The sequence below is a fragment of the Zootoca vivipara genome, chromosome 6, assembly GCF_963506605.1.
Source record: "Zootoca vivipara chromosome 6, rZooViv1.1, whole genome shotgun sequence".
Classification (NCBI taxonomy): Eukaryota; Metazoa; Chordata; class Lepidosauria; order Squamata; family Lacertidae; genus Zootoca; species Zootoca vivipara.
The window spans coordinates 11,461,310-11,484,417 of record NC_083281.1 but is presented as its reverse complement, the minus strand read 5'-3'; the positions used below and the strand labels follow the sequence as shown (position 1 = coordinate 11,484,417).

The following is a 23,108-nucleotide window of genomic DNA, read 5'->3' as shown; positions in this document are numbered from 1 at the left end:
TATTAAAAAAAAAGAAAGAAAAGAAGAAGGGAGTGGGAGAGAAAATTGATTCAGCTATGCCACGAGATAAGAGGCTCCCTCAGCCCCCGTTTGCTACCAGTTTTGGGGTGGTAGTGTGCAAAACGGCCTTCGTACGCTTTGAACCGTTTCCCGTAGGGCTGATCGCTGTCCTCAAAGCACAACCCCAGACCCTGTTCACAGTGCCCCAAACTTCATTCTCCTCCTTCCAACAAGCAAATTCTCTTCCCCCTGCCCCCCCCCAAATGTTTAATTTCTAGTAGCACCTTGGGTAACCTTTATTTTATTTTATTTTTGCTTTAAATTGCATTCCCCACCCCTACCCCACACACAAAAAAAGAGAATACTCCAAGCTTTAAATCAAAGGAGCATCTACAGTTTGTTCCCTCTTTTGTGTTTTTAAGGTTGTTTAAAAAAAGAAAACTTTTATTTTCTAGAGGTGGAATTGCAGCCCCCATTTTTAAAAGGACTTATTCCTAACAACATGTTGGTACTAGATCTAGTGCTGATAGGAGAGGGGTTCGTTGCAAAATAAAAATAAAAATTATATAAATATATATATATATCTATATATAAAGAAGAAGGGGTGGGGAAGGATTGATGCAGTTGAACCTCTCTCTTTTTTTCAGGCAGGTGGGGCAGTGGGGAGCCAGTCTGGTATTTTGTTAGCAGCAAGTTAGATACTTAATTTAAAATAAATTTTTTAAAATACAAAAAAAAAATTACAAAACAACCATTGCTGTACAGGGGTGGGGGGGGTGAGGAGGGGGAACCCCTCTTCAAAGTATGACTGTTGCATTGTAATAAAAAGCTCCTTATAATTCTTTCTTTCTTTCTTTCTTCTTCCCCTTCCCACAAGTGTGGATATTTGGGTTTTAACTATTCTACATGGACCTGTCTATATGTTGTAATATCCCACCTCTCCCCCCCCCCCATGGAGTTCAAGGGAGCGAGTATGTGGTTCTCTCCGTCATCCCCATCTTCATCTTCGTAAGAACCCTGCGAGGTAGGCCAGGGGTGAGGGCTTCTGACACAAGGTCACCCCTAAGCAAGCGTGGTGGCTGAACGGGAGGATTCGAACCCTGGTCTCTCTCGGGTCCTAGCCCAACACCTAACAGACAAACACACACATGATATCTGGCACTGCTGTGGGTCCAGCGATGTCATACATGGAACAGACCACCTGAAACCATTAGGTTGTATCCGACCTAAGCTGTCCTCCATCCCTGGCATCTCTACATAGGGCTGCAAAGGATTCCGTGCCAAAAATCCCAGAGAGCCGCTGAGGAGCTTCTTGTTTTTATTCAGTATAAGGCAGCATCCTCTGTTGATCTGGGCCTTTTCTTTACAGAAAATCTGTGTTCCCCAGGTAGCAAAGAACCGGATCCAGCATTCAGAATTAGCAAGCTTGCTGCAGAGCCAAGGTGGTCCGTCTGCGGCCGTCCAGATTTATCTGAGCTACCCATTACAGAGTCTGGATCAAACATCCCTTTGGCATACGCTGATCTCCCCCCCCCAAAATGCCTTCCTCCTCAGCCTACTCGTAAAGGTAAAGGGACCCCTGACCATTAGGTCCAGTCGTGACCGACTCTGGGGTTGCACGCTCATCTTGCATTATTGGCCGAGGGAGCCGGCGTATAGCTTCCAGGTCATGTGGCCAGCATGACAAAGCCGCTTCTGGCAAACCAGAGCAGCACACGGAAACGCCATTTACCTTCCTGCTGCAGCGGTTCCTATTTATCTACTTGCATTTTGACGTGCTTTCGAACTGCTAGGTTGGCAGGAGCTGGGACCGAGCAAAGGGAGCTCACCCCGTCACAGGGATTCGAACCTCTGGCCTTCTGATCAGCAAGCCCTAGGCTCAGTGGTTTAACCCACAGCGCCACCTGCGTCCCTCAGCCTACTCCTAAGCCACAGCAAAATCACTAGCATAATTTATTGGGGGGGGGGTTGTAGACATGATGAATGATATGGGGTGGGGGTGAGATATATCTGGAAGGCACTTGGTGAAAATTGGGTGGTGGTGTGTGCATATTTAAACTCATTGCATCCTGGAAAAATGTGTCACCAGAGACTGGCATTGCTCATGCCCTATCACTTTGCTCTGAAGGACTAGAACGGTGGTTCCCAAACCGGGGGGGGGGGGGGTGCCGCCTCCTCGGTTCTAATAATAATGAAAAATTTCTCATACACACCCCCAGCTTCCAGCCAAATACAGCATCAAATATTAAAAGCTTCCCTGCCTTCAGATGTCTTCTAAAAGTCAGATAGTTGTTTATTTCCTTGACATCTGATGGGAGGGCGTTTCACAGGGTGGGCGCCACCACCGAGAAGGCCTTCCGCCTGGTTCCCTGTAACCTCGCTTCTCGCAGGGAGGGAACCACCAGAAGGCCCTTGGAGCTGGACCTCCATGTCTGGGCTAAACAACGGTGGTGGAGATGCTCCTTCAGGGATACTGGGCCTAAAAGACAGGATTACCTAGCAGGGTTGGTTGATTTCCATCTGGCCAATTAACCTCTTTTTCCACTACAGATTGTCCCACTCAGAGCAGACCCATAGAAATTAAAAGGACGTGGCTTGTTTTTGCCTATTCATTTCAGTGGGTTTACTAGTCTGGAACCTTACTAGTTTCAGTTCAACTCAACAGAATTGTAGAGTTGGAAGGTGGCTCTGAGGGTCATCCAGCCCAACCCTCTGCAATGTAGGGACCGCAGCTAAAGAATCCCTGGCATATGGCAAGCCAACCTCTGTTTAGAAAACCTCCAAGGAGAGGGAGTGTTCCGAGTATTTCTGAACATGCACGATACGATACGATAATCTTTATTGTCCTTGTCCCATGCAGAACAACGAAATTGAACATCTACCGGTACATCAAACTTACAGAACCATCAGCATAATTACCCCCTAAAAAATTCTTAATTCCCCTCCTGATTTGCCCCCTAAAACACTGATGCCCCATGGCTGAATACAGACCCTCACAAACTACTTTTCGCTGCATTCAAAACCAAAATCACTCTTGGATAGAAGCTATTTCTCAGGCAGCTAGTCCTGGTCTTTATGACCCTTTACCTCCTTCCAGAAGGCAGAAGCTGAAAGAGATCATTTCCGGGGTGCGCACTGTCCTGCACAATATCTGCAGCTTCCTGGAGTTGCACCTGGACGCATAGATTTGATCCAAAGTGGGAAGAGTCCACCCAATTATCCTCTCCGCAGTCCTTACGACCCTGGACAGCGCTGTTCTTTCCCCAACCGTGCAACTCCCAAACCACACACACAGACCATAGGCTAATACACTTTCTACACTGCAGTGGTAAAATGCCCTCAGCAGGTCCCTGAGGATTCTCAGAAAGTATCGCCTCTGCTGTGCTCTCTTCATTAGGTCTTTGCAATTTGCTCCCCATGTTGGATCATCTCTCAACTCCATTCCCAGAAATCGAAACACCGAGACCTGTTCCACACACTTCCCCTCGATATTAAGTGGTTGAATATTCAATTTGCATTTCCTAAAATCCACAATTATCTCTCTTGTTTTCTTTAAATTGAGGAATACAGATGGTTTTCCCTGCACCACTCCACCAACTGCTCAACTTCCTTCCTATAGGCCGTCTCCCCCTCTCCAGCCATAATTATTAGACCAACCACCATTGTATCATCTGCAAACTTATAGCAGGCATCCCCAAACTTCGGCCCCCCAGATGTTTTGGGACTACAATTCCCATCATCCCTGACCACTGATCCTGCTAGCTAGGGATGATGGGAGTTGTAGGCCAAAACATCTGGAGGGCCGCAGTTTGGGGATGCCTGGCGTATATAGAAGCGGGCTCAACACGCACCCCTGTGGCGTCCCCGTATTCATACTGAGATCCGCAGAGACGCGAGAACCTATCCTGACCCGTTGGGAACAGTTTGATAGAAAATCTAATACTGTACCCACCTGCAAAAGCTCGGTGGAAGTCCCAGGTCTAATAGTTGGGGCACCAATCTCTGCAGAAGAAGAGTATTAAACGCAGAACTATAGTCCACAAATAACAGTCGCATAGTTCCCTTGTTTCTTTTCTTTTTTAAAAATATATTTTTATTGATTTTATAGTAGATACAAAAAAGAGTAAAAAGTAAAAAAGAAAACAAAAAAGAGAAAAATACATAAGATTCAAAAAAGAAATAAAAAATAATAAAATACAAAAAATAAAAACATATAGTTAACTAAAACTTGTTAATATATTTTCCTCGACTTCCTCGTCTCTCCCTTTCCCAATTCTTATTCCTAACTCTATACGCAGCTATCATATTACTTACAAAATTACTCAACAATTTCATATTCTTCATTCAATGCTATTTCTTTTAAACTTTAGACTTTAAATTCATTTTAACTTCTTCCAATTGTATCCTTTAGCCTCCAATTACTCCCTAAAGAATATATCGTTTTCCCCAATCCTCATTTCACATAATTTTTTACAAATCTTCTTTTATCTTCCCTTCCCTTGTTTCTCCAGGTGAGTCAGGACAGCATGTAGTGCCATTGCCACAGCATCCTCTGTGGATCTCTTTCCTATATGCAAACTGGTAAGGGTCAAGTCCCACTGGCAAACATGATATAATGCGATTCCGCACCAGTTTTTTTCAAAGCATTTCATTATGACGGGTGTTAGCGCCACAGGGCAAAAGTCATTCAGACTGTCTATCTTTGCTTTTTTTGGCAGGGGCATTATGGTAGCAGATTTCAGACAGGATGGAACAGTGGCTTGGGCTGGAGACTGATTCAAAATCATTGTAAAGATTCCTGCCAGAGTGCATTAAAAATCTTAAGAACTGGCAAGTAAGAGCATCCTTAAACTTTATTCCTGCGCTGCAGGGAGTTGGATTAGATCAGGGGTCAGCAAACTTTTTCAGCAGGGAGCCGGTCCACAGTCCCTCAGACCTTGTGGGGGGCCGGACTATATTTTGGGGAAAAAATATATGAATGAATTCCTATGCCCCACAAATAACCCAGAGATGCATTTTAAATAAAAGGACACATTCTACTCATGTAAAAACATGCTGATTCCTGGACCGCCCGCGGGCCGGATTTAGAAGGAGATTGGGCCGCATCCGGCCCACGGGCCTTTGTTTGGGGACCCATGGATTAGATGAACGCTGAGGGCTTCTCCCAACTCTAACAGGACTTCTAACTAGGCAGGGCAAGGACTTGCCTTGTACTGTATAGTTTTAAAAGTTATTTAAAAAAAATTGGGACCAAATGAACACACCCCTCCCCCCCCCAAAAAAATACCCAGTACCTTAGACCAGTTTCATTTCATTAGCCCTTTGTCCCTCTCTGGTAACACCAGAAATCTTGATGATCTGACTCAGGCATCCCCAAACTGCAGCCCTCCAGATTTTTGGCCTACAACTCCCATGATCCTTAGCTAAGAGGACCAGTGGTCAGGGATGATGGGAATTGTAGTCCAAAACATCTGGCGGGACGAAGTTTGGGGATGCCTGATCTAACTGGCTGCTTCCGATTTCTGTCTGCACATTAGCCGTTTTGAGGAGTCATTTAAACCCTGTGAGGTAGGCTTAGGTGGGGAGAGGCAAAACCCCACCCAGTGAACTTCATGGCTGCGAAGGAGGATTTGGACCCTAGTCCCTAACCACTACACCACACTGCCTCACATTGTTGGACTCCAATTCCCATCATCCCTGACAATCCCTGCCTGATGCTGATGGATGTATTGGGGTTTAAAAAACAAAAAAACAAAATTGTATATATGTGCGTGCATGCAAAACAAACTGAAGGGCATAAATACTAGTTACAGGTAGGTAGCCATGTTGGTCTGACGTAGTCGAAACAAAAAAATAAAAAAAATCCTTCCAGTAGCACCTTAGAGACCAAACTTAGTTTTTTTAATTTTTTGAAGGGCATAAAGGAATACTGTTACAGGAGGTTGAAGGCAGCATTAGATTACGGTAGACATCATTTTCATATCACTTTTAATTTGTATCCCGCCTTTCTATATTTCTATAGAAAGGCAAATTATGAGCTGAAGAAACAACAAAATAGCAAAGATAAGACAAATAGACAATCTGACCCAATACAAAAAGTGATGATAAAAACATAATCTTTAAATAAACAATTTGTATCAACTAAAGCAGTACTCAGTAATTCATTAGAATGTAATAGTAAACAGCGAAATATCAGCAAATAATCATTAAATGTTGTTGTTGTTGTTTAGTCATCTTACTCGTGTTCGACTCTCCGTGACCCCATGAACCAGAGCATTAAATTACAATAAAAAATAATTAAACTGTACTCAATAAAATAACGGCAAATCACAATGCATGGTATACCACAAAACATACAAAACCGTGGAAAAGGATCAGATTGAGAAACAAGGACATACAACTTAAATTAAAAATAAATAAATCCCTGAGTTATCATTGAACTTGTTCCAAAATATTACCAAACATACAATTTTCTCCCTTAACCTCTGACACTTTTTTTTTGCACATGGTGCTTAAAGGCACTTTACTGATGGACAAATTTACCCCTTTTTCCTGGAAAGCAAGCAGTCTGAAGGCTGGGCCAGGGTGGCGTGGCTGGTAGAGGGAGACTGCTGCTCACCTGCTTGGCATGCAGAAGTTCTCGGGTTCAATCCCCGCTGATGGGATCCCCGGGTAAAGAGAAAGAACTGTAGAGTTGGAAGGGATCCCACGGGTCATCTAGTCCGACCCCCTGCGATGCAGAAATCAGCTGAGGGCGGGAAAAAGCCCTTTCTCTGCGTAGAACCCCGCAGAGCTGCCTAGCAACTTCCTCTTTTTCTATTTCAGTTCCAACCCTTCGCTAAGAACCAGGAGGGCTGGGATCGCTCGTTTTTTAACTGCGCCCCGCTCCCCATAACAACGTGCGCCTCTGCTCGTGTGGTTACGGTAATACGGAGAGGGCGGTCGGGGTTTCGATTGCTCTGGCAAGGGGCGGGGGAAAGCGTTGGTGACGTCACGCCAAGGCGCCCGCCAGCGGCTCTGACGTCGGAGGGCGCCGCTGCCAGGAGCGCTCGTCCCGCTTCCAAAATGGCGGCGGGAGCCGGGAAGGTGAAGCAGGACATGCCGCCGCCCGGCGGATACGGACCCATCGACTACAAGAGGAACCTGCCCCGGAGGGGGCTCTCGGGTGAGGAGTCAGGCCTCCCCGCGTCCCTCCCAGGGAGACGCCCGGACGCCTGGGTCCCTCAGAGGTGGGGTGGTGGTGTTGGGAGGTTGGGGCTCAGGCAGCTGGGTCAGAAAGGGACAGACCCAGCCTTGGACGCCTGGGCGTAGCTGCCCCCCCATCAAATAAAACAATAGAAATACCTGACCAACTGACCAATCCTGTCGGTTCCACCCCAACACAAGTCCTGGCTGCCGCCCTGCTTGGATGCCCGGCTCCCCGAGTGGTGGGATCCATTCTCAGTTTGGCCCCCTACATGCATGGGGAGGACCTCTGAGGATCGCCGGGGTCCTCAACGCAGCCTAGGTGTAAGGATTCCTTTGAAAGGGTGAGTGCAATCCGTGGCGCCTCATATCATGGGAATACAGTGGTACCTTGGCACTCAAACAATTTGGAACCGAAACACTGCAAACCTGGAAGTAAGTGTCCCGGTTTGCGAACTTTTTTTCGGAAGCCGGACATGCTCCGCTTGGAGTGTTACACTTCCGATTTGAGTGCCACACTTTCATTTGGAGTGTTACACTGGGGTCTATCTGTTTTTGCTATTTATTTTGCGTTTTTGTTTTTGCGGCTCTCTTTTTTTGTTTTTGTGACTGTGTGGAACCCAAAAATTAAAAAAAAATCCTTCCAGTAGCACCTTAGAGACCAACTAAGTTTGTCATAGGTATGAGCTTTCGTGTGCATGCACACTTCTTCAGATCTGAATAAGTATCTGAAGAAGTGTGCATGCATACGAAAGGTCATACCTATGACAAACTTAGTTGGTCTCTAAGGTGCTACTGGAAGGATTTTTTTTAATTTTTTGTTTTAACTACGTCAGACCAACATGGCTACCTACCTGTAACTAGTGTGTGGAACCCAGTTCAGCTACTGATGGATTGATTGCAGTACATTGTTTATTGCTTTCATTTTATGGATCAGTGCTCTCGTTAGATAGGAAAATTCATGTTAAATTGCTGCTTTGGGGGTTGTTTTTAAAAGTCTGCAATGGATTAATCCATTTTTGCATTCCTTTCTATGGGAAAGCGTGCCTTGGTTTTGGAATGCTTTGGTTTTGGAACGGACTTCCGGAACGAATTAAGTTTGAGAACCAAGGTACCACTGTATAGAGGTCAAGTCCCTCTCTCTTTTTCTTCTCCCAAAGGGGGAGACAAAATGTTCAGGAGCTCGCATGTGTCCTCCTCTTTCTTTGTCATCTAGGTATCATTCGTTTGCTCGTTCTACAAACGAAACCCAAACAGGGCAGCATCTAAAGCCAACCAAATAACAATGAAAAATGCCCCTAAAAGTACAAGGAGAAACCTACAAACAAACATTTTGTTAAGACAGCACATGCCAGTTCAGTAAATCAATGATCTGCATATGCAATTCACAAATGATAGGGAGTGCTCAGAATCTGTTCTCAGGTACAAAGACAATAATCTTTACTTGGTCAAGCATTATAGTACTAGAACTGGCCGTTGGAACAGCTTCTCAGCTTAATTTCCCCATCCAAAAGGGAATACCGGTAGTTGTCAAAGCAGCCAGAACCTCAATGTGGACTAGTAACCTTAATTCAAGGGATCTTCGTATAGGCGATCACTGAATGCTATCACCCTTTTGTTTTGTGTTTTTCCCTCTCCAGGCTACAGCCTCTTTGCGATTGGAGTGGGGACCCTCATCTACGGTTATTACAATGTAGTGAAGTGGAACCGAGAGAGGAGGTGAGTTTCTGTAGTGTCTCAGCTAAGTAGATGCTGTGTGGGTGATGAAAGAAGCTGAAACGACCCTTTTCTCTTGTAAAATCTAAGCCTCCACATCATACTTGCCCACCCTCCGTTGGACTCCCAGCAGCCAGCTGTCAGAGAATGATAGGGTTGGAAGGGAACCCAAGGGTCATCCAGTCCACCCCCTGCAATGCAGGAATCTTTTGCCCAGCATGGGGCTTGAACACATGACCCTAAGATTTAAGAGTCTCATGCTGTACAACGAGGGTTGGAAATTGAGCCACCGATAACCTCAATTCTGCAGTGAGGGAACCGCCAGAAGGCCCTCGGAGCCGGACCTCTGTGTCTGGGCTGAGCGATGGGGTTGGAGACGCTCCTTCAGGTATACAGGGCCAAGGCTGTTTAGGGCTTTAAAGTTCAGCACCAACACTTGGAATTGGACTCTGAAATGGACTGGGAGCCAGTGAAGATCTTTCAGGACTGGTTGTTTATTATTATTATTATTATTATTATTATTATTAATCTTCTATTATTTCTACCCCAGCCACTCTGGGTGACTCCCAACAGATTAAAAAGAGAATAAAACATCAAACATTAAAAACCTCCCTAAACAGGGCTGTTTCCAAGTCACCTTCAAAGGCAGCCCCACACAGAGCACATGGCAGTAGTCCAAGCAGGAGATAACCAGGGCATGGATCACCCTAGCGAGACAGTCTTATGTTCATTCCCAACTTCCTTACAGATTCTTTTCTCTGTTTTTACTCTGCTGCATGTTCACACACACTAAGCAGCTGCAGCCTTGTCAACTTTAGTGGCCAAGTGTCATGGGGATATAATACTCCACTAATACATTAAAAGCAGGGTTTCTCAAAATTGGGTGTCCAGCTGTTTTTCAGACTACAGTTCCCATCATCCCTGATCACTGCTAGGGTTGATGGGAATTGTAGTCCAAAAACAGCTGGAGACCCAAGGTTGAGAAACCCTGGTTAAAGAGTACCGTGGGAAAAGAGAGACAAGGGGCAGGATTTGCCTGTTATTGCAATGCGCAGAACGCAACAAGATTCCCCCCTCCCCACTGTCGAACCCAGAAGCTGGACCAATCAGATGGGCAGGGTGTTATTGTTGTTGTTGTTACTATTGTTGTTATTATTATTGTTATGTATTTCTCCCTTCGCCAGACGTCTGAACATTGAGGATCTGGAGACACGGGTTGCCCTCCTTCCTCTTCTGATGGCAGAGAACGACCGGAGGTATGTTTGGATCCCACGGGATTCCTCTGAAGCAAGTGACCCCCACCCACCCCTCCTGGGTCCTTCCGCTCTCTATGGACATAGCCCTCAGAATTCGTGAAGTTGTGGCGGGTTTGTTGTGATAGCCACTGCGGCACCACCGCCCCCCTCCCCGAGGAGAGCCCCCCCAAACGCAACGCAGGTATTTGCCTTGATCCAGGAAGCACACCCATAAACCAGCAGAGAGTGTGTACTTATTTGTTGTTGTTTTTAAATCTGTATAATTGCTACATCAATTTAAAAATATATACAGTATCAAGGTGGTTTGCAGCATTAAAACCATAAAGGAGTCTTAAAAGCCGACATCAAGTAATCATTGTGGAATATGCATAGCTGCCAAGTTTTCCCTTTTCTCGCGAGGAATCCTATTCAGCATAAGGGAATTTCCCTTTAAAAAAGGGAGAACTTGGCAGCTATGAATATGGTTTTGCTCTTGTTTTTCTTATGTATTTTGTGTGTCTGTCTTGTGAACCACCCTGAGATCTATGGATGAAGGGTAAGGTAAGGTAATGTAATGTAATGTAGGGTAATGTAATAAATGATGATGATGATGATAGAGTCTCAGGACCCACCCTGTTTCTGCAACTGTAATTTGTTTTAAAGTGTTTTAAATATTGGATTTTAAAAATTGTTGTGATTGGGACCTGAAGGTGCAGGGTGGGTAATAAATTGGATTATTGTTGTTACTATTATTAATAACCGTGTGTTGCTAAGTTATTAAGGTCAGTAGGACTGTGATCCTTTGCACAGCTTCCTAGGAGTAAGCTTCGTTCAGCTCGCCAGCGTTCACGTGCAAATGCCCTCGTTCAGTTTCTAAAACACAGAAGAGGTTTAGCCAAAGATGCAACCTTCAGCTCTTAATGCAAGTGTGTCCATATTTAAACTGCCAGCGATTAGCAGGGACCCTATCAAAGGAAAGGAAAGATGTGCCTAGCCTCTTGCTCCATGCTTTTCGTCATTACCTGGCTGTCTCTATCTATGCTCATCTTTTGCAAGCGAACTTGAAAGCCTCGTTATTGCTTCATTTGCTTGTCTGAGCTGGAAGAGTCTTATCAACGTTGTGCATTACAGTACCGACATTCCATCCATAGAGCCGAATCCCTGCGGGGCCCCAGGCTCTCCTCAGAAATAGATATAGTCTGGGAGTCAAAGCTTTTTAGGTTTCCCCCCCATAGAATTGTAGAGTTGGAAGGGACCCCTGAAATGCAGAAATCTCAGCTAAAGCATCCATGACAGATGGCCACCCAACCTCTGCTTAGTGGCCAGTAGCCTGCAAAATCCTTGAGTTACACCCAGGTCCTTCTCCAAGCAGGTGTTGCTGTGATAAATAGCAATGGATCAAATAAAAATGCAGGTAAGCCAGCCTCCAACCCTCAGAAATAAAACAGCAGAGGACATCAGCCCTACACCTGAGTAGACCCATTGAAATCAACGGACTTGTGCAACTCGGCTGTTTTCACTTTGTGCCTCACTCACTCGTCCGTCTCTCGTCTTCCTCCCCTCCTAAAGGACCCTGCGCCTCTTGCGGCAGAATTTGGACGAGGAAGCCAAGATCATGAAGGACGTCCCCGGCTGGCAGGTGAGGACCAATCTGGGGTTGCTTCTGGGGAGCAGTGTTTTAAAAAATGGGGTTGCTCAAGCGCTTTCCCACCCCCTTGGCCTTAAAAGAGCAAAGTCCCCTATACAGTGGAATGAGAGCGTCCTCTTTTGAATTAGTGCTCACCTATGGCGAGCTTAGCGACTCTCCCAAGCGACCAAAGAAGGAAGCTGCCAGACGGAACTGCGGTGCCTCTACGAGAAGTGATCAGAGATGGTATCACTTATCATAAGGATGTTGGGGTTTTTTTTGTTCTTTTAAGTTCTACCGTGTTTCTCATATTTTAAGGCATCCCCAAAAAATAAGCCATGACAGGATTTCAAAGGGTTGGTGAAAAATAAGACATACCCCGAAAATAAGCACTATCGCAAAGCACTATCTTCGGCCCTGTGCTGTGTGACGGGCGGGGGTGGGGGAGAAGCGGAGATCGTTCTCCGCTCTCCCCCCACCCCCGCCTGTCACCGAAGATCGGCGGGCGCTGTTTGCTAGGCTTGACAAGCCCGGCAAACAGCGCCCGCCGATCTTCGGCCCTGTGCTGTGTGACGGGCGGGGGTGGGGGGGAAGCGGAGATCGTGCTCCGCTCTCCCCCCACCCCCGCCTGTCACCGAAGATCGGCGGGCGCTGTTTGCTGGGCTTGACAAGCCCGGCAAACAGCGCCCGCCGATCTTCAGCCCTGTGCTGTGTGACGGGCGGGGGTGGGGGGAAGCGGAGATCGTGCTCCGCTCTCCCCCCACCCCCGCCTGTCACCGAAGATCGGCGGGCGCTGTTTGCTGGGCTTGACAAGCCCGGCAAACAGCGCCCGCCGATCTTCAGCCCTGTGCTGTGTGATGGGCGGGGGTGGGGGGGAAGCGGAGATCGTGCTCCGCTCTCCCCCCCCCCCCCGCCTGTCACCGAAGATCGGCGGGCGCTGTTTGCTGGGCTTGACAAGCCCGGCAAACAGCGCCCGCCGATCTTCGTCCCTGTGCTGTGTGACAGGCGGGGGTGGGAGGGAAGCGGAGATCGTGCTCCGCTCTCCCCCCACCCCCGCCTGTCACCGAAGATCGGCGGGCGCTGTTTGCTGGGCTTGACATGCCCGGCAAACAGCGCCCGCGTGCACTTTATTAAAAAATAAGACATCCCTTGAAAATAAGCCATGTCGTGTTTTTTTGAGGAAAAAATTAATATAAGACATGTCTTATAATATGAGAAACACGGTATGTTGCTTGACCCACGTGAGGCCGACAGGTTGTCGATAACCCCTGCCCACCACCCTGACCCGCTTCTCCTCTTCCTCCTTCCAGGTGGGCGAGTCCCGCTACCACACCACCCGTTGGACGGCCCCCACGCTAGACGAGCTCTACTTCCTGCACCCGAATAGCAAGCTGGAAGAAATGAAATTCGGGTGCCAGTTCTACGTGTGAGCTGCCCGGGTGTCGACATTGGCAGGAGGTGGGGAGAGAGGGCTGTTGTGGGGGGTAGCAGCCCATTTCTCACGATATATTTCTCAATAAAAAAATCTGGAAGGGAACACATTTTCGTTGCGTGCTTCTGTTGTGCTCCTGTAACCATCCTCCCTCTTATATCGTAGAATTACAAAGGTGGAAGGGACCCTGAGGATTATCCAGTCCAGCCCCCTGCAGTGCAGGAATAAACAGCTTTCTCATATGGGGATTGAACCTGCGACCTTGCTGTTATCAGCACCACAAGTCTTAACCATTTCTGGGGTGCTGGGAGCGGGCAAGATCTTGACAGGGGCTCCACTGATAAGGGTGATGGGTGAGCAGCTGAGAGTCCAAGAGAGAGGCAGCAGGGCGGAGTGCTTAGAGCAGGCATCCCCAAACTTCGGCCCTCCAGATGTTTTGGACTACAATCCCCATCTTCCCCGACCACTGGTCCTGTTAGCTAGGGATCATGGGAGTTGTAGGCCAAAACATCTGGAGGGCCGCAGTTTGGGGGTGCCTGGCTTAGAGCATCGGACTCTTATATGGGAGGCCAGGGTTAAAATTCCAGCTGAGCCACGAAGCTCCATGGGTGGGTTGGGGGTGCCTTTCAGCCTAGCCTACCTCACAGGACTGTTGTTCTGCAGATAAGATTCCCTCTTTTTCTTATTTCCCAATTAATATTTATTGGTTTCTCCAAATTTTTAACAGATCAATGCCAAATTACATCAAATTTAATGTTCGGTGGATAAAGTTAAGGATTGTTGAGGAGAACCATCTTGAACTCCTTGGAGGACTAGGCAGAATATGAATTCAATCAATAAAATTGCCCCCGAAAGAGAAAAACATACGGAGGCACTGAAATTTGAAAGAATGCTATCTGGTGTGCTTTCACCACTAGAAAATGAAATGCTGTATGTGTGCGTTTACAGATTTGCATCCAGAAATCATGCAGCTGCTCAGGCCCTGATCCTTTATTCTTCTGGGAGTATCTCCTTGCTGAGCTCAGCCTTTGCCTGAGTAGATGTGGATAGGAATGTGTGGTTAGGAAACCTGTCTAAAGATGGTGGACTCTGCTTCATTGGAGGTTTTTAAAACAGTTGGGTGGCTGTCTGCTTGGGATTCTTTCTTTGGCTTCAAAGCCCCCATCACAGGGGGTTGGGCTAGATGACCCTTGGGGATCCCAATTCTATGAACAGTCACAGGTCCAAAAAAGCAAAAAATTAAAGCCGGCACACTGGACTTAATTTTATTTATTTGAGGAAAAACAGACCTCCACAATCATATGTGTGTGTGTGTGTGTGTGTGTGTGTGTGTGTGTGTGTGTGTGTATATATATATATATATATATATATATATATATATATATATATATATATATATATATATAAACTGGGCATGTGGGTTAGTATCCACCTCACACCAAAACCTCTTGACCGATTGCGTTCAAATTTGGACACAATGTCACATGCGAATAACCGAGTGTCCACATACCATTTGCTTACACAGATGTCACTCCAGCGCAAGGTAAAACCCCGTTTTTTGAAGCTCAAAACCCAGGTTGCAAACCACCGCCCTCTAGCGGCAGCTACACTGGTACAGCACCTATAAAACATTCCCTCTCAACAGCACCTCAGCTCCCGTTTACATACTAGGCCGAAGCCTTTACAGACTAGGCCGGATGGAGGTACTAACTCACCTGGTTGGGGGTTGGGGGAGGAGGAGAGGACGGGATAGGTCAGAACATGGTGGGACTAGTCACAGAGATGAGCCGGGATGGGGGGAAGAGGGGGTGTGATGTGTCATGGGTTGGGACAGGGTGGGGGACATCACAGGGATAAGTCAGGGGGTGGGGGGAATCACACAGATAAGCTGGGGGAGGGAGGAGGGGGAGGGATACGTCATGGATCGGCACAGGGTGGGGGCAGTCACAGGGATTAGCCACAGCAACGTGTGGCAGGGCCAGCTAGTGTGTGTGTGTGTGTGTGTGTGTGTGTCTAACCTTGCAAAATAATTGGTTCAGCTTGAGTAGTAGAACTGTTGAAATCCAAAGACATTGACTGGCTTGGGTTGATTAATTTTAGTGGGTCTGCCCTGAGCAGAGTAAAGTTCAGTTCAAACCCCTGTTACCAGCAAAACCTCATTGAGTGGTGTCAGAATGGACCCATAGAAACCAAAGCTCTTAAGTTGTTCGTTCGTTTTGTAACAACATCTTTAATAAAAGACCTTGCAGCAACTCAAAGGTCTGTGGCTTGTGGGGCTGAGCCGGCCCCATAGACAGCCCTGTGGCACCTGTGCCAGGTGAACTTGCCGAGCATCCTTTCGGCGGCCACTTGGCCGGGCTTGAAATGCTTCATCTCCTGGCCACCCTTCTTCCTTTCTGAAGCTTTGATGCTGGGCAGCTGCAGGAGGGGGGTTGCCTTGTGCCTGGAAGTGCAGAGAGAGGATGAATATGTTCACCATGTGGTCCACTAAGACCCCTAGATCCTTTTCAAATGCAAGCCGGGTGTGCCCCATCTTACATTTGTGTGCCTGGGAGAAAGAAGGCTCCTTACCCACCATCCAGAGGCGGCTGCTCTTCCTCTCGCAGCGAACTCAGGACTTGCGCGATCAGCGAGTGATGCCGGCTGGTGGTGGTCTCCTGCAGTCTCTGCAGCAGCAGCTGTGTGGGGAGATGGAAGTCTGGGAGGGAAGCAGAAGGCTGGGGAAAGTGGGGCAGGCAAGCAAGGTGGGGTGGGAAGAAAAAGAGGCAAGATAATGTTTCAAACTGGGGGCATGTCCAACGCTTGACCCAAGAAGGTAGGGAGGGAGACATGACTTGTTAGTGACAAGGGCATACCTTCTAATATTTCTCCAGTGAAAATAGGAATGCCCTATTCCTTGATTATGATGATGATAATGATCATTATTTTTATTATTTATACCCTGCCCCAGGCTGGGTTGCCCCAGCCACACTGGACAGCTTCCAAAATATTTGAAAACATAAAACGTCAAACATTAAAAAACTTCCCTCTCCAGGGCTGCCTTCAGATGTCTTCTAAGGGTTGTCTAGTGACTGCTTCAAGGGTCACATAACCTCCATATCTCCCCACATTTCTCTGATTACAATAGGGACACCCTAAGGGAAAGCGGGACATTCCGGGATCGAATCAGAAACCAGGGCGGCTCCTGTAAACGTGTGACCGTCCCTGGAAAATAGTGACACCTGCAAGGGTCTGTCCTTGAGCATGTTTAAAGTGCATTCCAGTTGCACTAAGCAACCAGGCCTTGGACAGCGAGGGTACCAAGAAGAAATCTGCTCATTCCTGGTTGGAAACCCATCCCCATCCTCGTGCACGGACAGACCTAGGTCACAGCAGCACCCATATTGGGTGTGTGAATTTACCTTGATCGATTGCAATAGATGGTCTGCTCCCAGCTCTTCCGATGTAATCTTAGGCGAGGAAACGGCCGTTCCGAGTTTCGGTTCATGGGTCAACGCGGCCTGAAGCTCAGTTGAGTCGCCTGACTGAGGACAGATCTCTGGGGCCTTGGCATGGGCACTGGGTTCTCGGAAGGGATCGCTGGCGAGAGGCGGCAAGAGGTCCTCATGGATGCCGGAATCTATGGAACCAGCAATGGCCATCTCTGAGGTGTGTCCTCCTCCTCCTCCTTCATTGGGGAGATCTCCACTCTCCATCTGCAGGTGTTCTTCGTCGTTTGGGGGGTCTCTCTCCGACATCTCTGGAGAAGAGTCCACCACTTTCTCCAGGATGGGTCTCAGGTCGACCAGGATCGTCCGGACGGCACGTTTTTCTCGAGAGTCTCCATTTTCTGGAGCGGACGAGGGAGGCACTGCGTGGCAGGCCGGGGCAATGGGCTCCCTTCTGTCTTCTGCCTCGGCTCCTCGGATGCAATCCTGGCAGCGTTGAGGCAGATGCATCCTCCTGCTCCTTTGGCCCAATTTGTGACCCTCGATTCCTGGGTACTGCTTCATCGCTGCCGCAAAGGTCGCGTCTTGCATCTCTTTGGGCGCCACTGAAATGGCAAGACAGAGAAACCAGTAGGAGAACACTTCGATCTCCCAGGACATTCTATACAAGATCTCAAAGCAGCTGTTTTATGACAGAAAAATTTCAGGAACAGACTGGAAAGAGAAGTTGCTGAATTGGAACTCATTACCAAACTTAAAACCATGGAGCCACCTGGGATGAACAAAGACATTGGATTCTTCTCTCATTATGCATGATCAAGCTTTCTTTAGCGCCTCAGCCCTTGCTTTTCCCCCTGCAGGACCAATTGCAGTCATCAGCAGTCGTTAACAGCCATCTACAGGTTTACCACTCCCATCAGCCCATCACCCATTCCCACCCACCCACCCCCACCCTCTGTATATACATAAGGGTCTGACTTCTGTTTCAAGTGTATCTGAAGAAGTGTGCATGCACACGAAAGCTCATACCAAAATAAAAACTTAGTTGGTCTTTAAGGTGCTACTGAAGGAATTTTTTTATTTTACTGAAATGGCAGATCTTTTTTCCATTTCATTTTGCAATGTAGTAGTAGTAGTAGTAGTAGTAGTAGTAGTAGTAATAATAATAATAATAATTTATTACTTTATTATTTTCACCCCACCCATCTGCCTCGGTTTTCCCAGCCATTCTGGGCAGCTTCCAGCATATATAAAAACATAACAAAAATCAAACATTAAAAAAACTTCCCACTACAAGGCTGCAGAGAGAACAGCTGTAATGACAGATGAAAATTAAAGCAGGAAAAATCAAAACAAAAACAAGCGCATGCAATGAGTACAGTTGCACAGGGGTTACCTTTGGACCAGCCCTGGTGCAGGGGGACCCGGATCACGAGATCAGCCCAAACGATGCGCGGCGGCCTCGTTGCCTCCTGGGGACCCCAGCCGGCTGGCATCATGGTTGTCGTCTTCTTCCAGGGAACAACACACTTTGCTGGCTCGGGCAACGACTGGTGGGAGCTGAGCGCAACGAGCATCCGTGCTCATTCGCCAGCGAAGCAGCTGAGCTCTGAAGAGATGCTTCTTTCCTCCTGCTCCTCCACGCAGCTGACCTCTAGCACAGCTGATCTCAGTGACCACTGCTTAGCTGATTTCTGTTCATGAGATGATGGGAAAGGAGTCGATAAGGAAGACCAGGAAAGATGCAAGGATGGCGTTGCCCACCTCTAAGAGATAGACTGGCCTTTCGGATAATTATTTGGGGGGAGGGTGTTGGGGCTGGGACCCTTCAGCTTGCGTGGCCCCACCAAATCCGTATTGTGTGGCAGATTTCCCGCTTTCCGGGGCTCCGTTCAATGTCCCTTTTTCGCAGACATTTTCTCTGCTGTGTTCAGACCCAGCTAGTATCTAAGCAATGAGGGCTGGAGTGCTTCAAAACACTCTGTTCACAAAGTGCACAAAGGAAATAATGCTTAAATAATAGCTTGGCCGCCCCGTGGAACAATATTTGTTTTTTCCTCCTGCAAGAATTGGCAAGGTTACCAAGGATTAAGGTGCGATTCAGGACGGACAAGAGCTCTTGAATTTCATTCTGCATGAGAATACATTATTTGCCTGTGCATAATTAACAGCAGAATTAAGAGAAGCTAATGGTGTGTGTTCTTATGGAATAATGGTTGCCTTTTTCGGACTATTTAAAGAAATGTTATAATATGATGAACTTGCGAGCAGGTTTTGAGCAAGGAGCAGCAAAAGGAATTAGATTATAATACAGTACAGTATAGCGATTGGGATTTGATAGATAGAAAAAAAAGGTGCAACAGAAGGAGAGAAAGAGCAACTATGGAAAATGGGGTGGGAAGGCAACAAAAATAAGAGAAAAGATTAATTGTCTTTGGATTGTATATGTTTATGTTAAAACAAGCATGAAAAAGCCAATCTAAAAGACAATTCTATTTTTTTAAAAAACAGATTAAAACATCCTACCCATAGACAGGTAAAAGCCGAAGGTCGGTTTAAAAAGGAATGTTTTTTCCTGGTGCCTGAAGATCATGTAGCAATGGGGCCTCCGGGGAGAGCATTCCACAAACAGGGAGCCACCACAGAAAAGGCCCCATTATCGTGCCCCTCAGAAGGGACACCCACAAAGAGGGGACTCAGATGACAATCTCAGGGTCTGGGTAGGTTCATATGGATAGACACCGTTGAGGTATTGTGGTCCTGAGCCATTTAAGGCTTCATAGGTCAAAAGCAGCACTTTGAATTGGGCCCGGACAACAATTGGTTGCCGGAGCAGCCAGACCAGGTTCGGTGCAATATTCTCAAACTGTCTTGCTCCGGTGAGCAACCTGGTCACTGAGTTCTGCACCGGCTGCTTTGAATTGCAGTAGTCTAAGATACGGGTGGCGCTGTGGGTTAAACCACAGAGCCTAGGGCTTGCCGATCAGAAGGTTGGCAGTTCAAATCCCCACGACGGGGTGAGTTCCCGTTGCTCGGTCCCTGCTCCTGCCAACCTAGCAGTTCGAAAACATGAAGTGCAAGTACATAAATAGGTACCACTCCGGTGGGGAGGTAAACGCCGTTTCTGTGCGCTGCTCTGGTTCGCCAGAAGCGGCTTAGTCCTGCTGGCCACATGACCTGGAAGCTGTACGCCGGCTCCCTCAGCCAGTAAAGCGAGATGAGTGCCGCAACCCCAGAGTCGTCTGCGACTGGACCTAATGGTCTGGGGTGCCTTTACCTTTAAGTACCATTAGTGGGACATGGGTGGCACTGTGGTCTAAGCCACAGAGCCTAGGGCTTGCTGATCAGAAGGTTGGCGGTTCAAATCTCTTAGGTACTGCTCTGGCTGGAAGGTAAGCGGCGTTTCCATGCGCTGCTCTGGTTTGCCAGAAGTGGCTTAGTCATGCTGGCCACATGACCCGGAAGCTGTACGCCGGCTCGCTCGGCCAGTAAAGCGAGATGAGCGCCGCCACCCCAGAGTCGTCCGCGACTGGACCTACGGGGAGGGAGGCTCGAGCTGGGCCGGCTTCTTCTCTCCCTTTCGGGGTGCCTCTTTCAGGGGTCCCTTTACCTTTAGGCCAAGGAAGGGGTTGCTTTCCCCAGCCCTCCCTCCAAGCTACTAATCCAGGCAAACTTTTTCAGCAGGGGGCCGGTCCACTGTCCCTCAGACCTTGTGGGGGGCCAGACTATATTTGTGGAGGGGGGGGAGAGAAATGAGTGAATTCCACAAATAACCCAGAGATGCATTTTAAATAGAAGCACACATTCTACTCATGTAAAAACACGCTGATTCCTGGACCGTCCGCAGGCCGAATTTAGAAGGCGATTGGGCTGCATCCGGGCCCCCGGGTCTTAGCTTGCCTACCCATGTACTAGTCTGTCGCATACAGGAACTGAAGGGGTTATTGGGCTTGATGGGCTTCTTCTCTGGCACCAGCTACAGAACATCAAGCAGCAAGTCTAAAACGTGGCATGTTCTCTCTCTCCCCTTGGGGATTTATAGGGTCTGGGGGGGGGGGTGCTGGCAACCAGCCAGCCCCATCACATACTCCCCCCCCTCCACTTTGGGGACTGCTACTACCTGCCTGAGGCCCCATCACAGGATCACTACTTCCTGACAGTGTAACCAAGAGCTAGAGGCCTAGGCAGGGCATCTTAGCCTGTAGCCTACCTCACAGGGCTGTTGTGCAAGGACAAATTGGGGGGAAAGGCAGGGGAAATGAATTGTGTTTGGAGGGGGAAATAAGATGGGAATAGGGGGGGAAAACACCAAATAAGTAGGTAACTGATTTAAGTGGGCCTACTCTGAAAATACCGGTAAAAGTTCTATGGCAGAGCCCTTCTTCCCCACATTGAAAGCAAAACATAGCAAAAGTGGTTATGAGTTTTGCAAAGTAGAGAGGTGGAGGAAAGAGAGGAGGGAGAGGATGCATTTATTTTTTTTAAAAAACACATACATGTACAGCATGAATATATTTTGCATGTGGGTCACTATCAATAATTGCAAAATATGGAACGCTTCACGAATTTGCGTGTCATCCTTGCGCAGGGGCCATGCTAATCTTCTCTGTATCGTTCCAATTTTAGTATATGTGCTGCCGAAGCGAGCACGTAACTTACAGGCGCGCAGCTGTTATATAAACCTCGGATGATGGAAATATTGCTTGGTTACGGTGAACATAAATGGAAATCATGGTAAAAATCCATTGTTTCCCTTTAGAACTTTTCTCGCATTTTTTAATCAAAGGAAATGATTCTGCGACTCTTCTCCTCTGGAGTAAAGTTTTTTAAAGGAAAGCAGCAAAAAAATCGGAGAAACATAAAAGGAAACTGGGCATTGCTCTGGCGATGCATGATGGGGAAAGGAGGCGGGGTCTTCATAATGAGATTGACGGGGCGGGTGAATTTTGGGACAAAGAGGTAGGAAAAGTGCTTCTGCGATGGGGCATCTAGAACTAGAGGGAATCAAGAGGTCAAATGAGGGGGTGAAGAGGGATTGGGCGTTCTCCTTCGGCATGTGCAATACAGTACTGTACTTGGAAAACAATCAGCTGGCTTTACAAAATTTCATGTATGCCGAATTATATCATCAGCATTATTTCAGCAGGAGAGTAAGCAGAGATTCTCTCAAATGCAGTCAGAATGTAGAAAACAACAGACCAACAAAAATGCCTTAAAAACTCCTAACACTACCCTTCTCCTCGACCCAGTAAGCTTTCTTCACGACGCAGGTAGAAATTCAACAGGTGGAAGTGTATTCATGGAAAGTATTGTGTGGGTATTGTATTCTATCCTGGCAAATAGAAGGGGAAGAAATGGAGGCAGTGAGAGATTTTACTTTCTTGGGCTCCTTGATCACTGCAGATGGTGACAGCAGTCACGAAATTAAAAGACGCCTGCTTCTTGGGAGAAAAGCAATGACAAACCTAGACAGCAGCTTAAAAAGCAGAGACATCACCTTGCCGACAAAGGTCCGTATAGTTAAAGCTATGGTTTTCCTAGTAGTGATGTATGGAAGTGAGAGCTGGACCATAAAGAAGGCTGATCGCCGAAGAATTGATGCTTTTGAATTATGGTGCTGGAGGAGACTCTTGAGAGTCCCATGGACTGCAAGAAGATCAAACCTATCCATTCTGAAGGAAATCAGCCCTGAGTGCTCCCTGGAAGGACAGATCCTGAAGCTGAGGCTCCAATACTTTGGCCACCTCATGAGAAGAGAAGAATCCTTGGAAAAGACCCTGATGTTGGGAAAGATTGAGGACACTAGGAGAAGGGGACGACAGAGGACAAGATGGTTGGACAGTGTTCTCGAAGCTACGAACATGAGTTTGACCAAACTGCGGGAGGCAGTGCAAGACAGGAGTGCCTGGCGTGCTATGGTCCATGGGGTCACAAAGAGTCGGACACGACTAAACGACTAAACAACAACAACATTGTGTGGGTGAGTTGAGGAAGTAAAAGAAAAATTTCATTTTTTGAACATTTTCCCCCAACGTACCCAATCACATTCAGAGAAAGATAAAAGTGCTTTTTTAAAAAAAAAAAAAAGATTGATCAGTATCATCAGTCAAGACTCAAGCTCATCTCATCTCCACCCTCTATGTTGTTGTTTAGTCGTTTAGTCGTGTCCGACTCTTCGTGACCCCATGGACCAGAGCACGCCAGGCACTCCTGTCTTGCACTGCCTCCCGCAGTTTGGTCAAACTCATGTTCGTAGCTTCGAGAACACTGTCCAACCATCTTGTCCTCTGTCGTCCGCTTCTCTTTGTGCCCTCAATCTTTCCCAACATCAGGGTCTTTTCCAAGGATTCTTCTCATGAGGTGGCCAAAGTATTGGAGCCTCAGCTTCACGATCTGTCCTTCCAGGGAGCACTCAGGGCTGATTTCCTTAAGAATGGATAGGTTTGATCTTCTAGCAGTCCATGGGACTCTCAAGAGTCTCCTCC

The 23,108-nt window shown here is 47.4% G+C and overlaps 2 protein-coding genes and 1 non-coding gene across 4 annotated transcripts; 1 reads left to right on the top strand and 2 right to left on the bottom strand.

Annotated features, from left to right (window-relative positions):
• The first annotated feature begins 7,008 nt into the window (after nucleotides 1–7,008).
• NDUFA13 (NADH:ubiquinone oxidoreductase subunit A13) lies at nucleotides 7,009–13,300 on the top strand. The gene is made up of 5 exons (XM_035121018.2): nucleotides 7,009–7,165; nucleotides 8,826–8,904; nucleotides 10,086–10,157; nucleotides 11,706–11,775; nucleotides 13,074–13,300. Exons 1-5 carry the CDS (start codon nucleotides 7,066–7,068, stop codon nucleotides 13,191–13,193), a joined length of 441 nt encoding a protein of 146 aa, XP_034976909.1. The 5' UTR covers nucleotides 7,009–7,065; the 3' UTR covers nucleotides 13,194–13,300.
• A 1,822-nt stretch (nucleotides 13,301–15,122) lies between these two features.
• On the bottom strand, nucleotides 15,123–18,752 carry LOC118087576 (uncharacterized). 2 transcript variants are annotated; one of them, XM_035120353.2, is made up of 4 exons: nucleotides 18,020–18,752; nucleotides 16,597–17,228; nucleotides 15,767–15,912; nucleotides 15,123–15,638 (listed from the first exon to the last, which is right to left on the bottom strand). In XM_035120353.2, exons 1-4 carry the CDS (start codon nucleotides 18,198–18,200, stop codon nucleotides 15,449–15,451), a joined length of 1,149 nt encoding a protein of 382 aa, XP_034976244.2. In that variant the 5' UTR covers nucleotides 18,201–18,752; the 3' UTR covers nucleotides 15,123–15,448. The 2 variants fall into 2 exon arrangements, with proteins under 2 accessions (XP_034976244.2, XP_060131397.1); XM_060275414.1 differs by having other exon boundaries at nucleotides 15,492–15,638; nucleotides 15,771–15,912.
• A 2,414-nt stretch (nucleotides 18,753–21,166) lies between these two features.
• Nucleotides 21,167–21,273, bottom strand: LOC118088046 (U6 spliceosomal RNA). Its single transcript, XR_004692907.1, has one exon. It is a non-coding gene; the product is annotated as a U6 spliceosomal RNA (small nuclear RNA).
• Nucleotides 21,274–23,108: the final 1,835 nt, after the last annotated feature.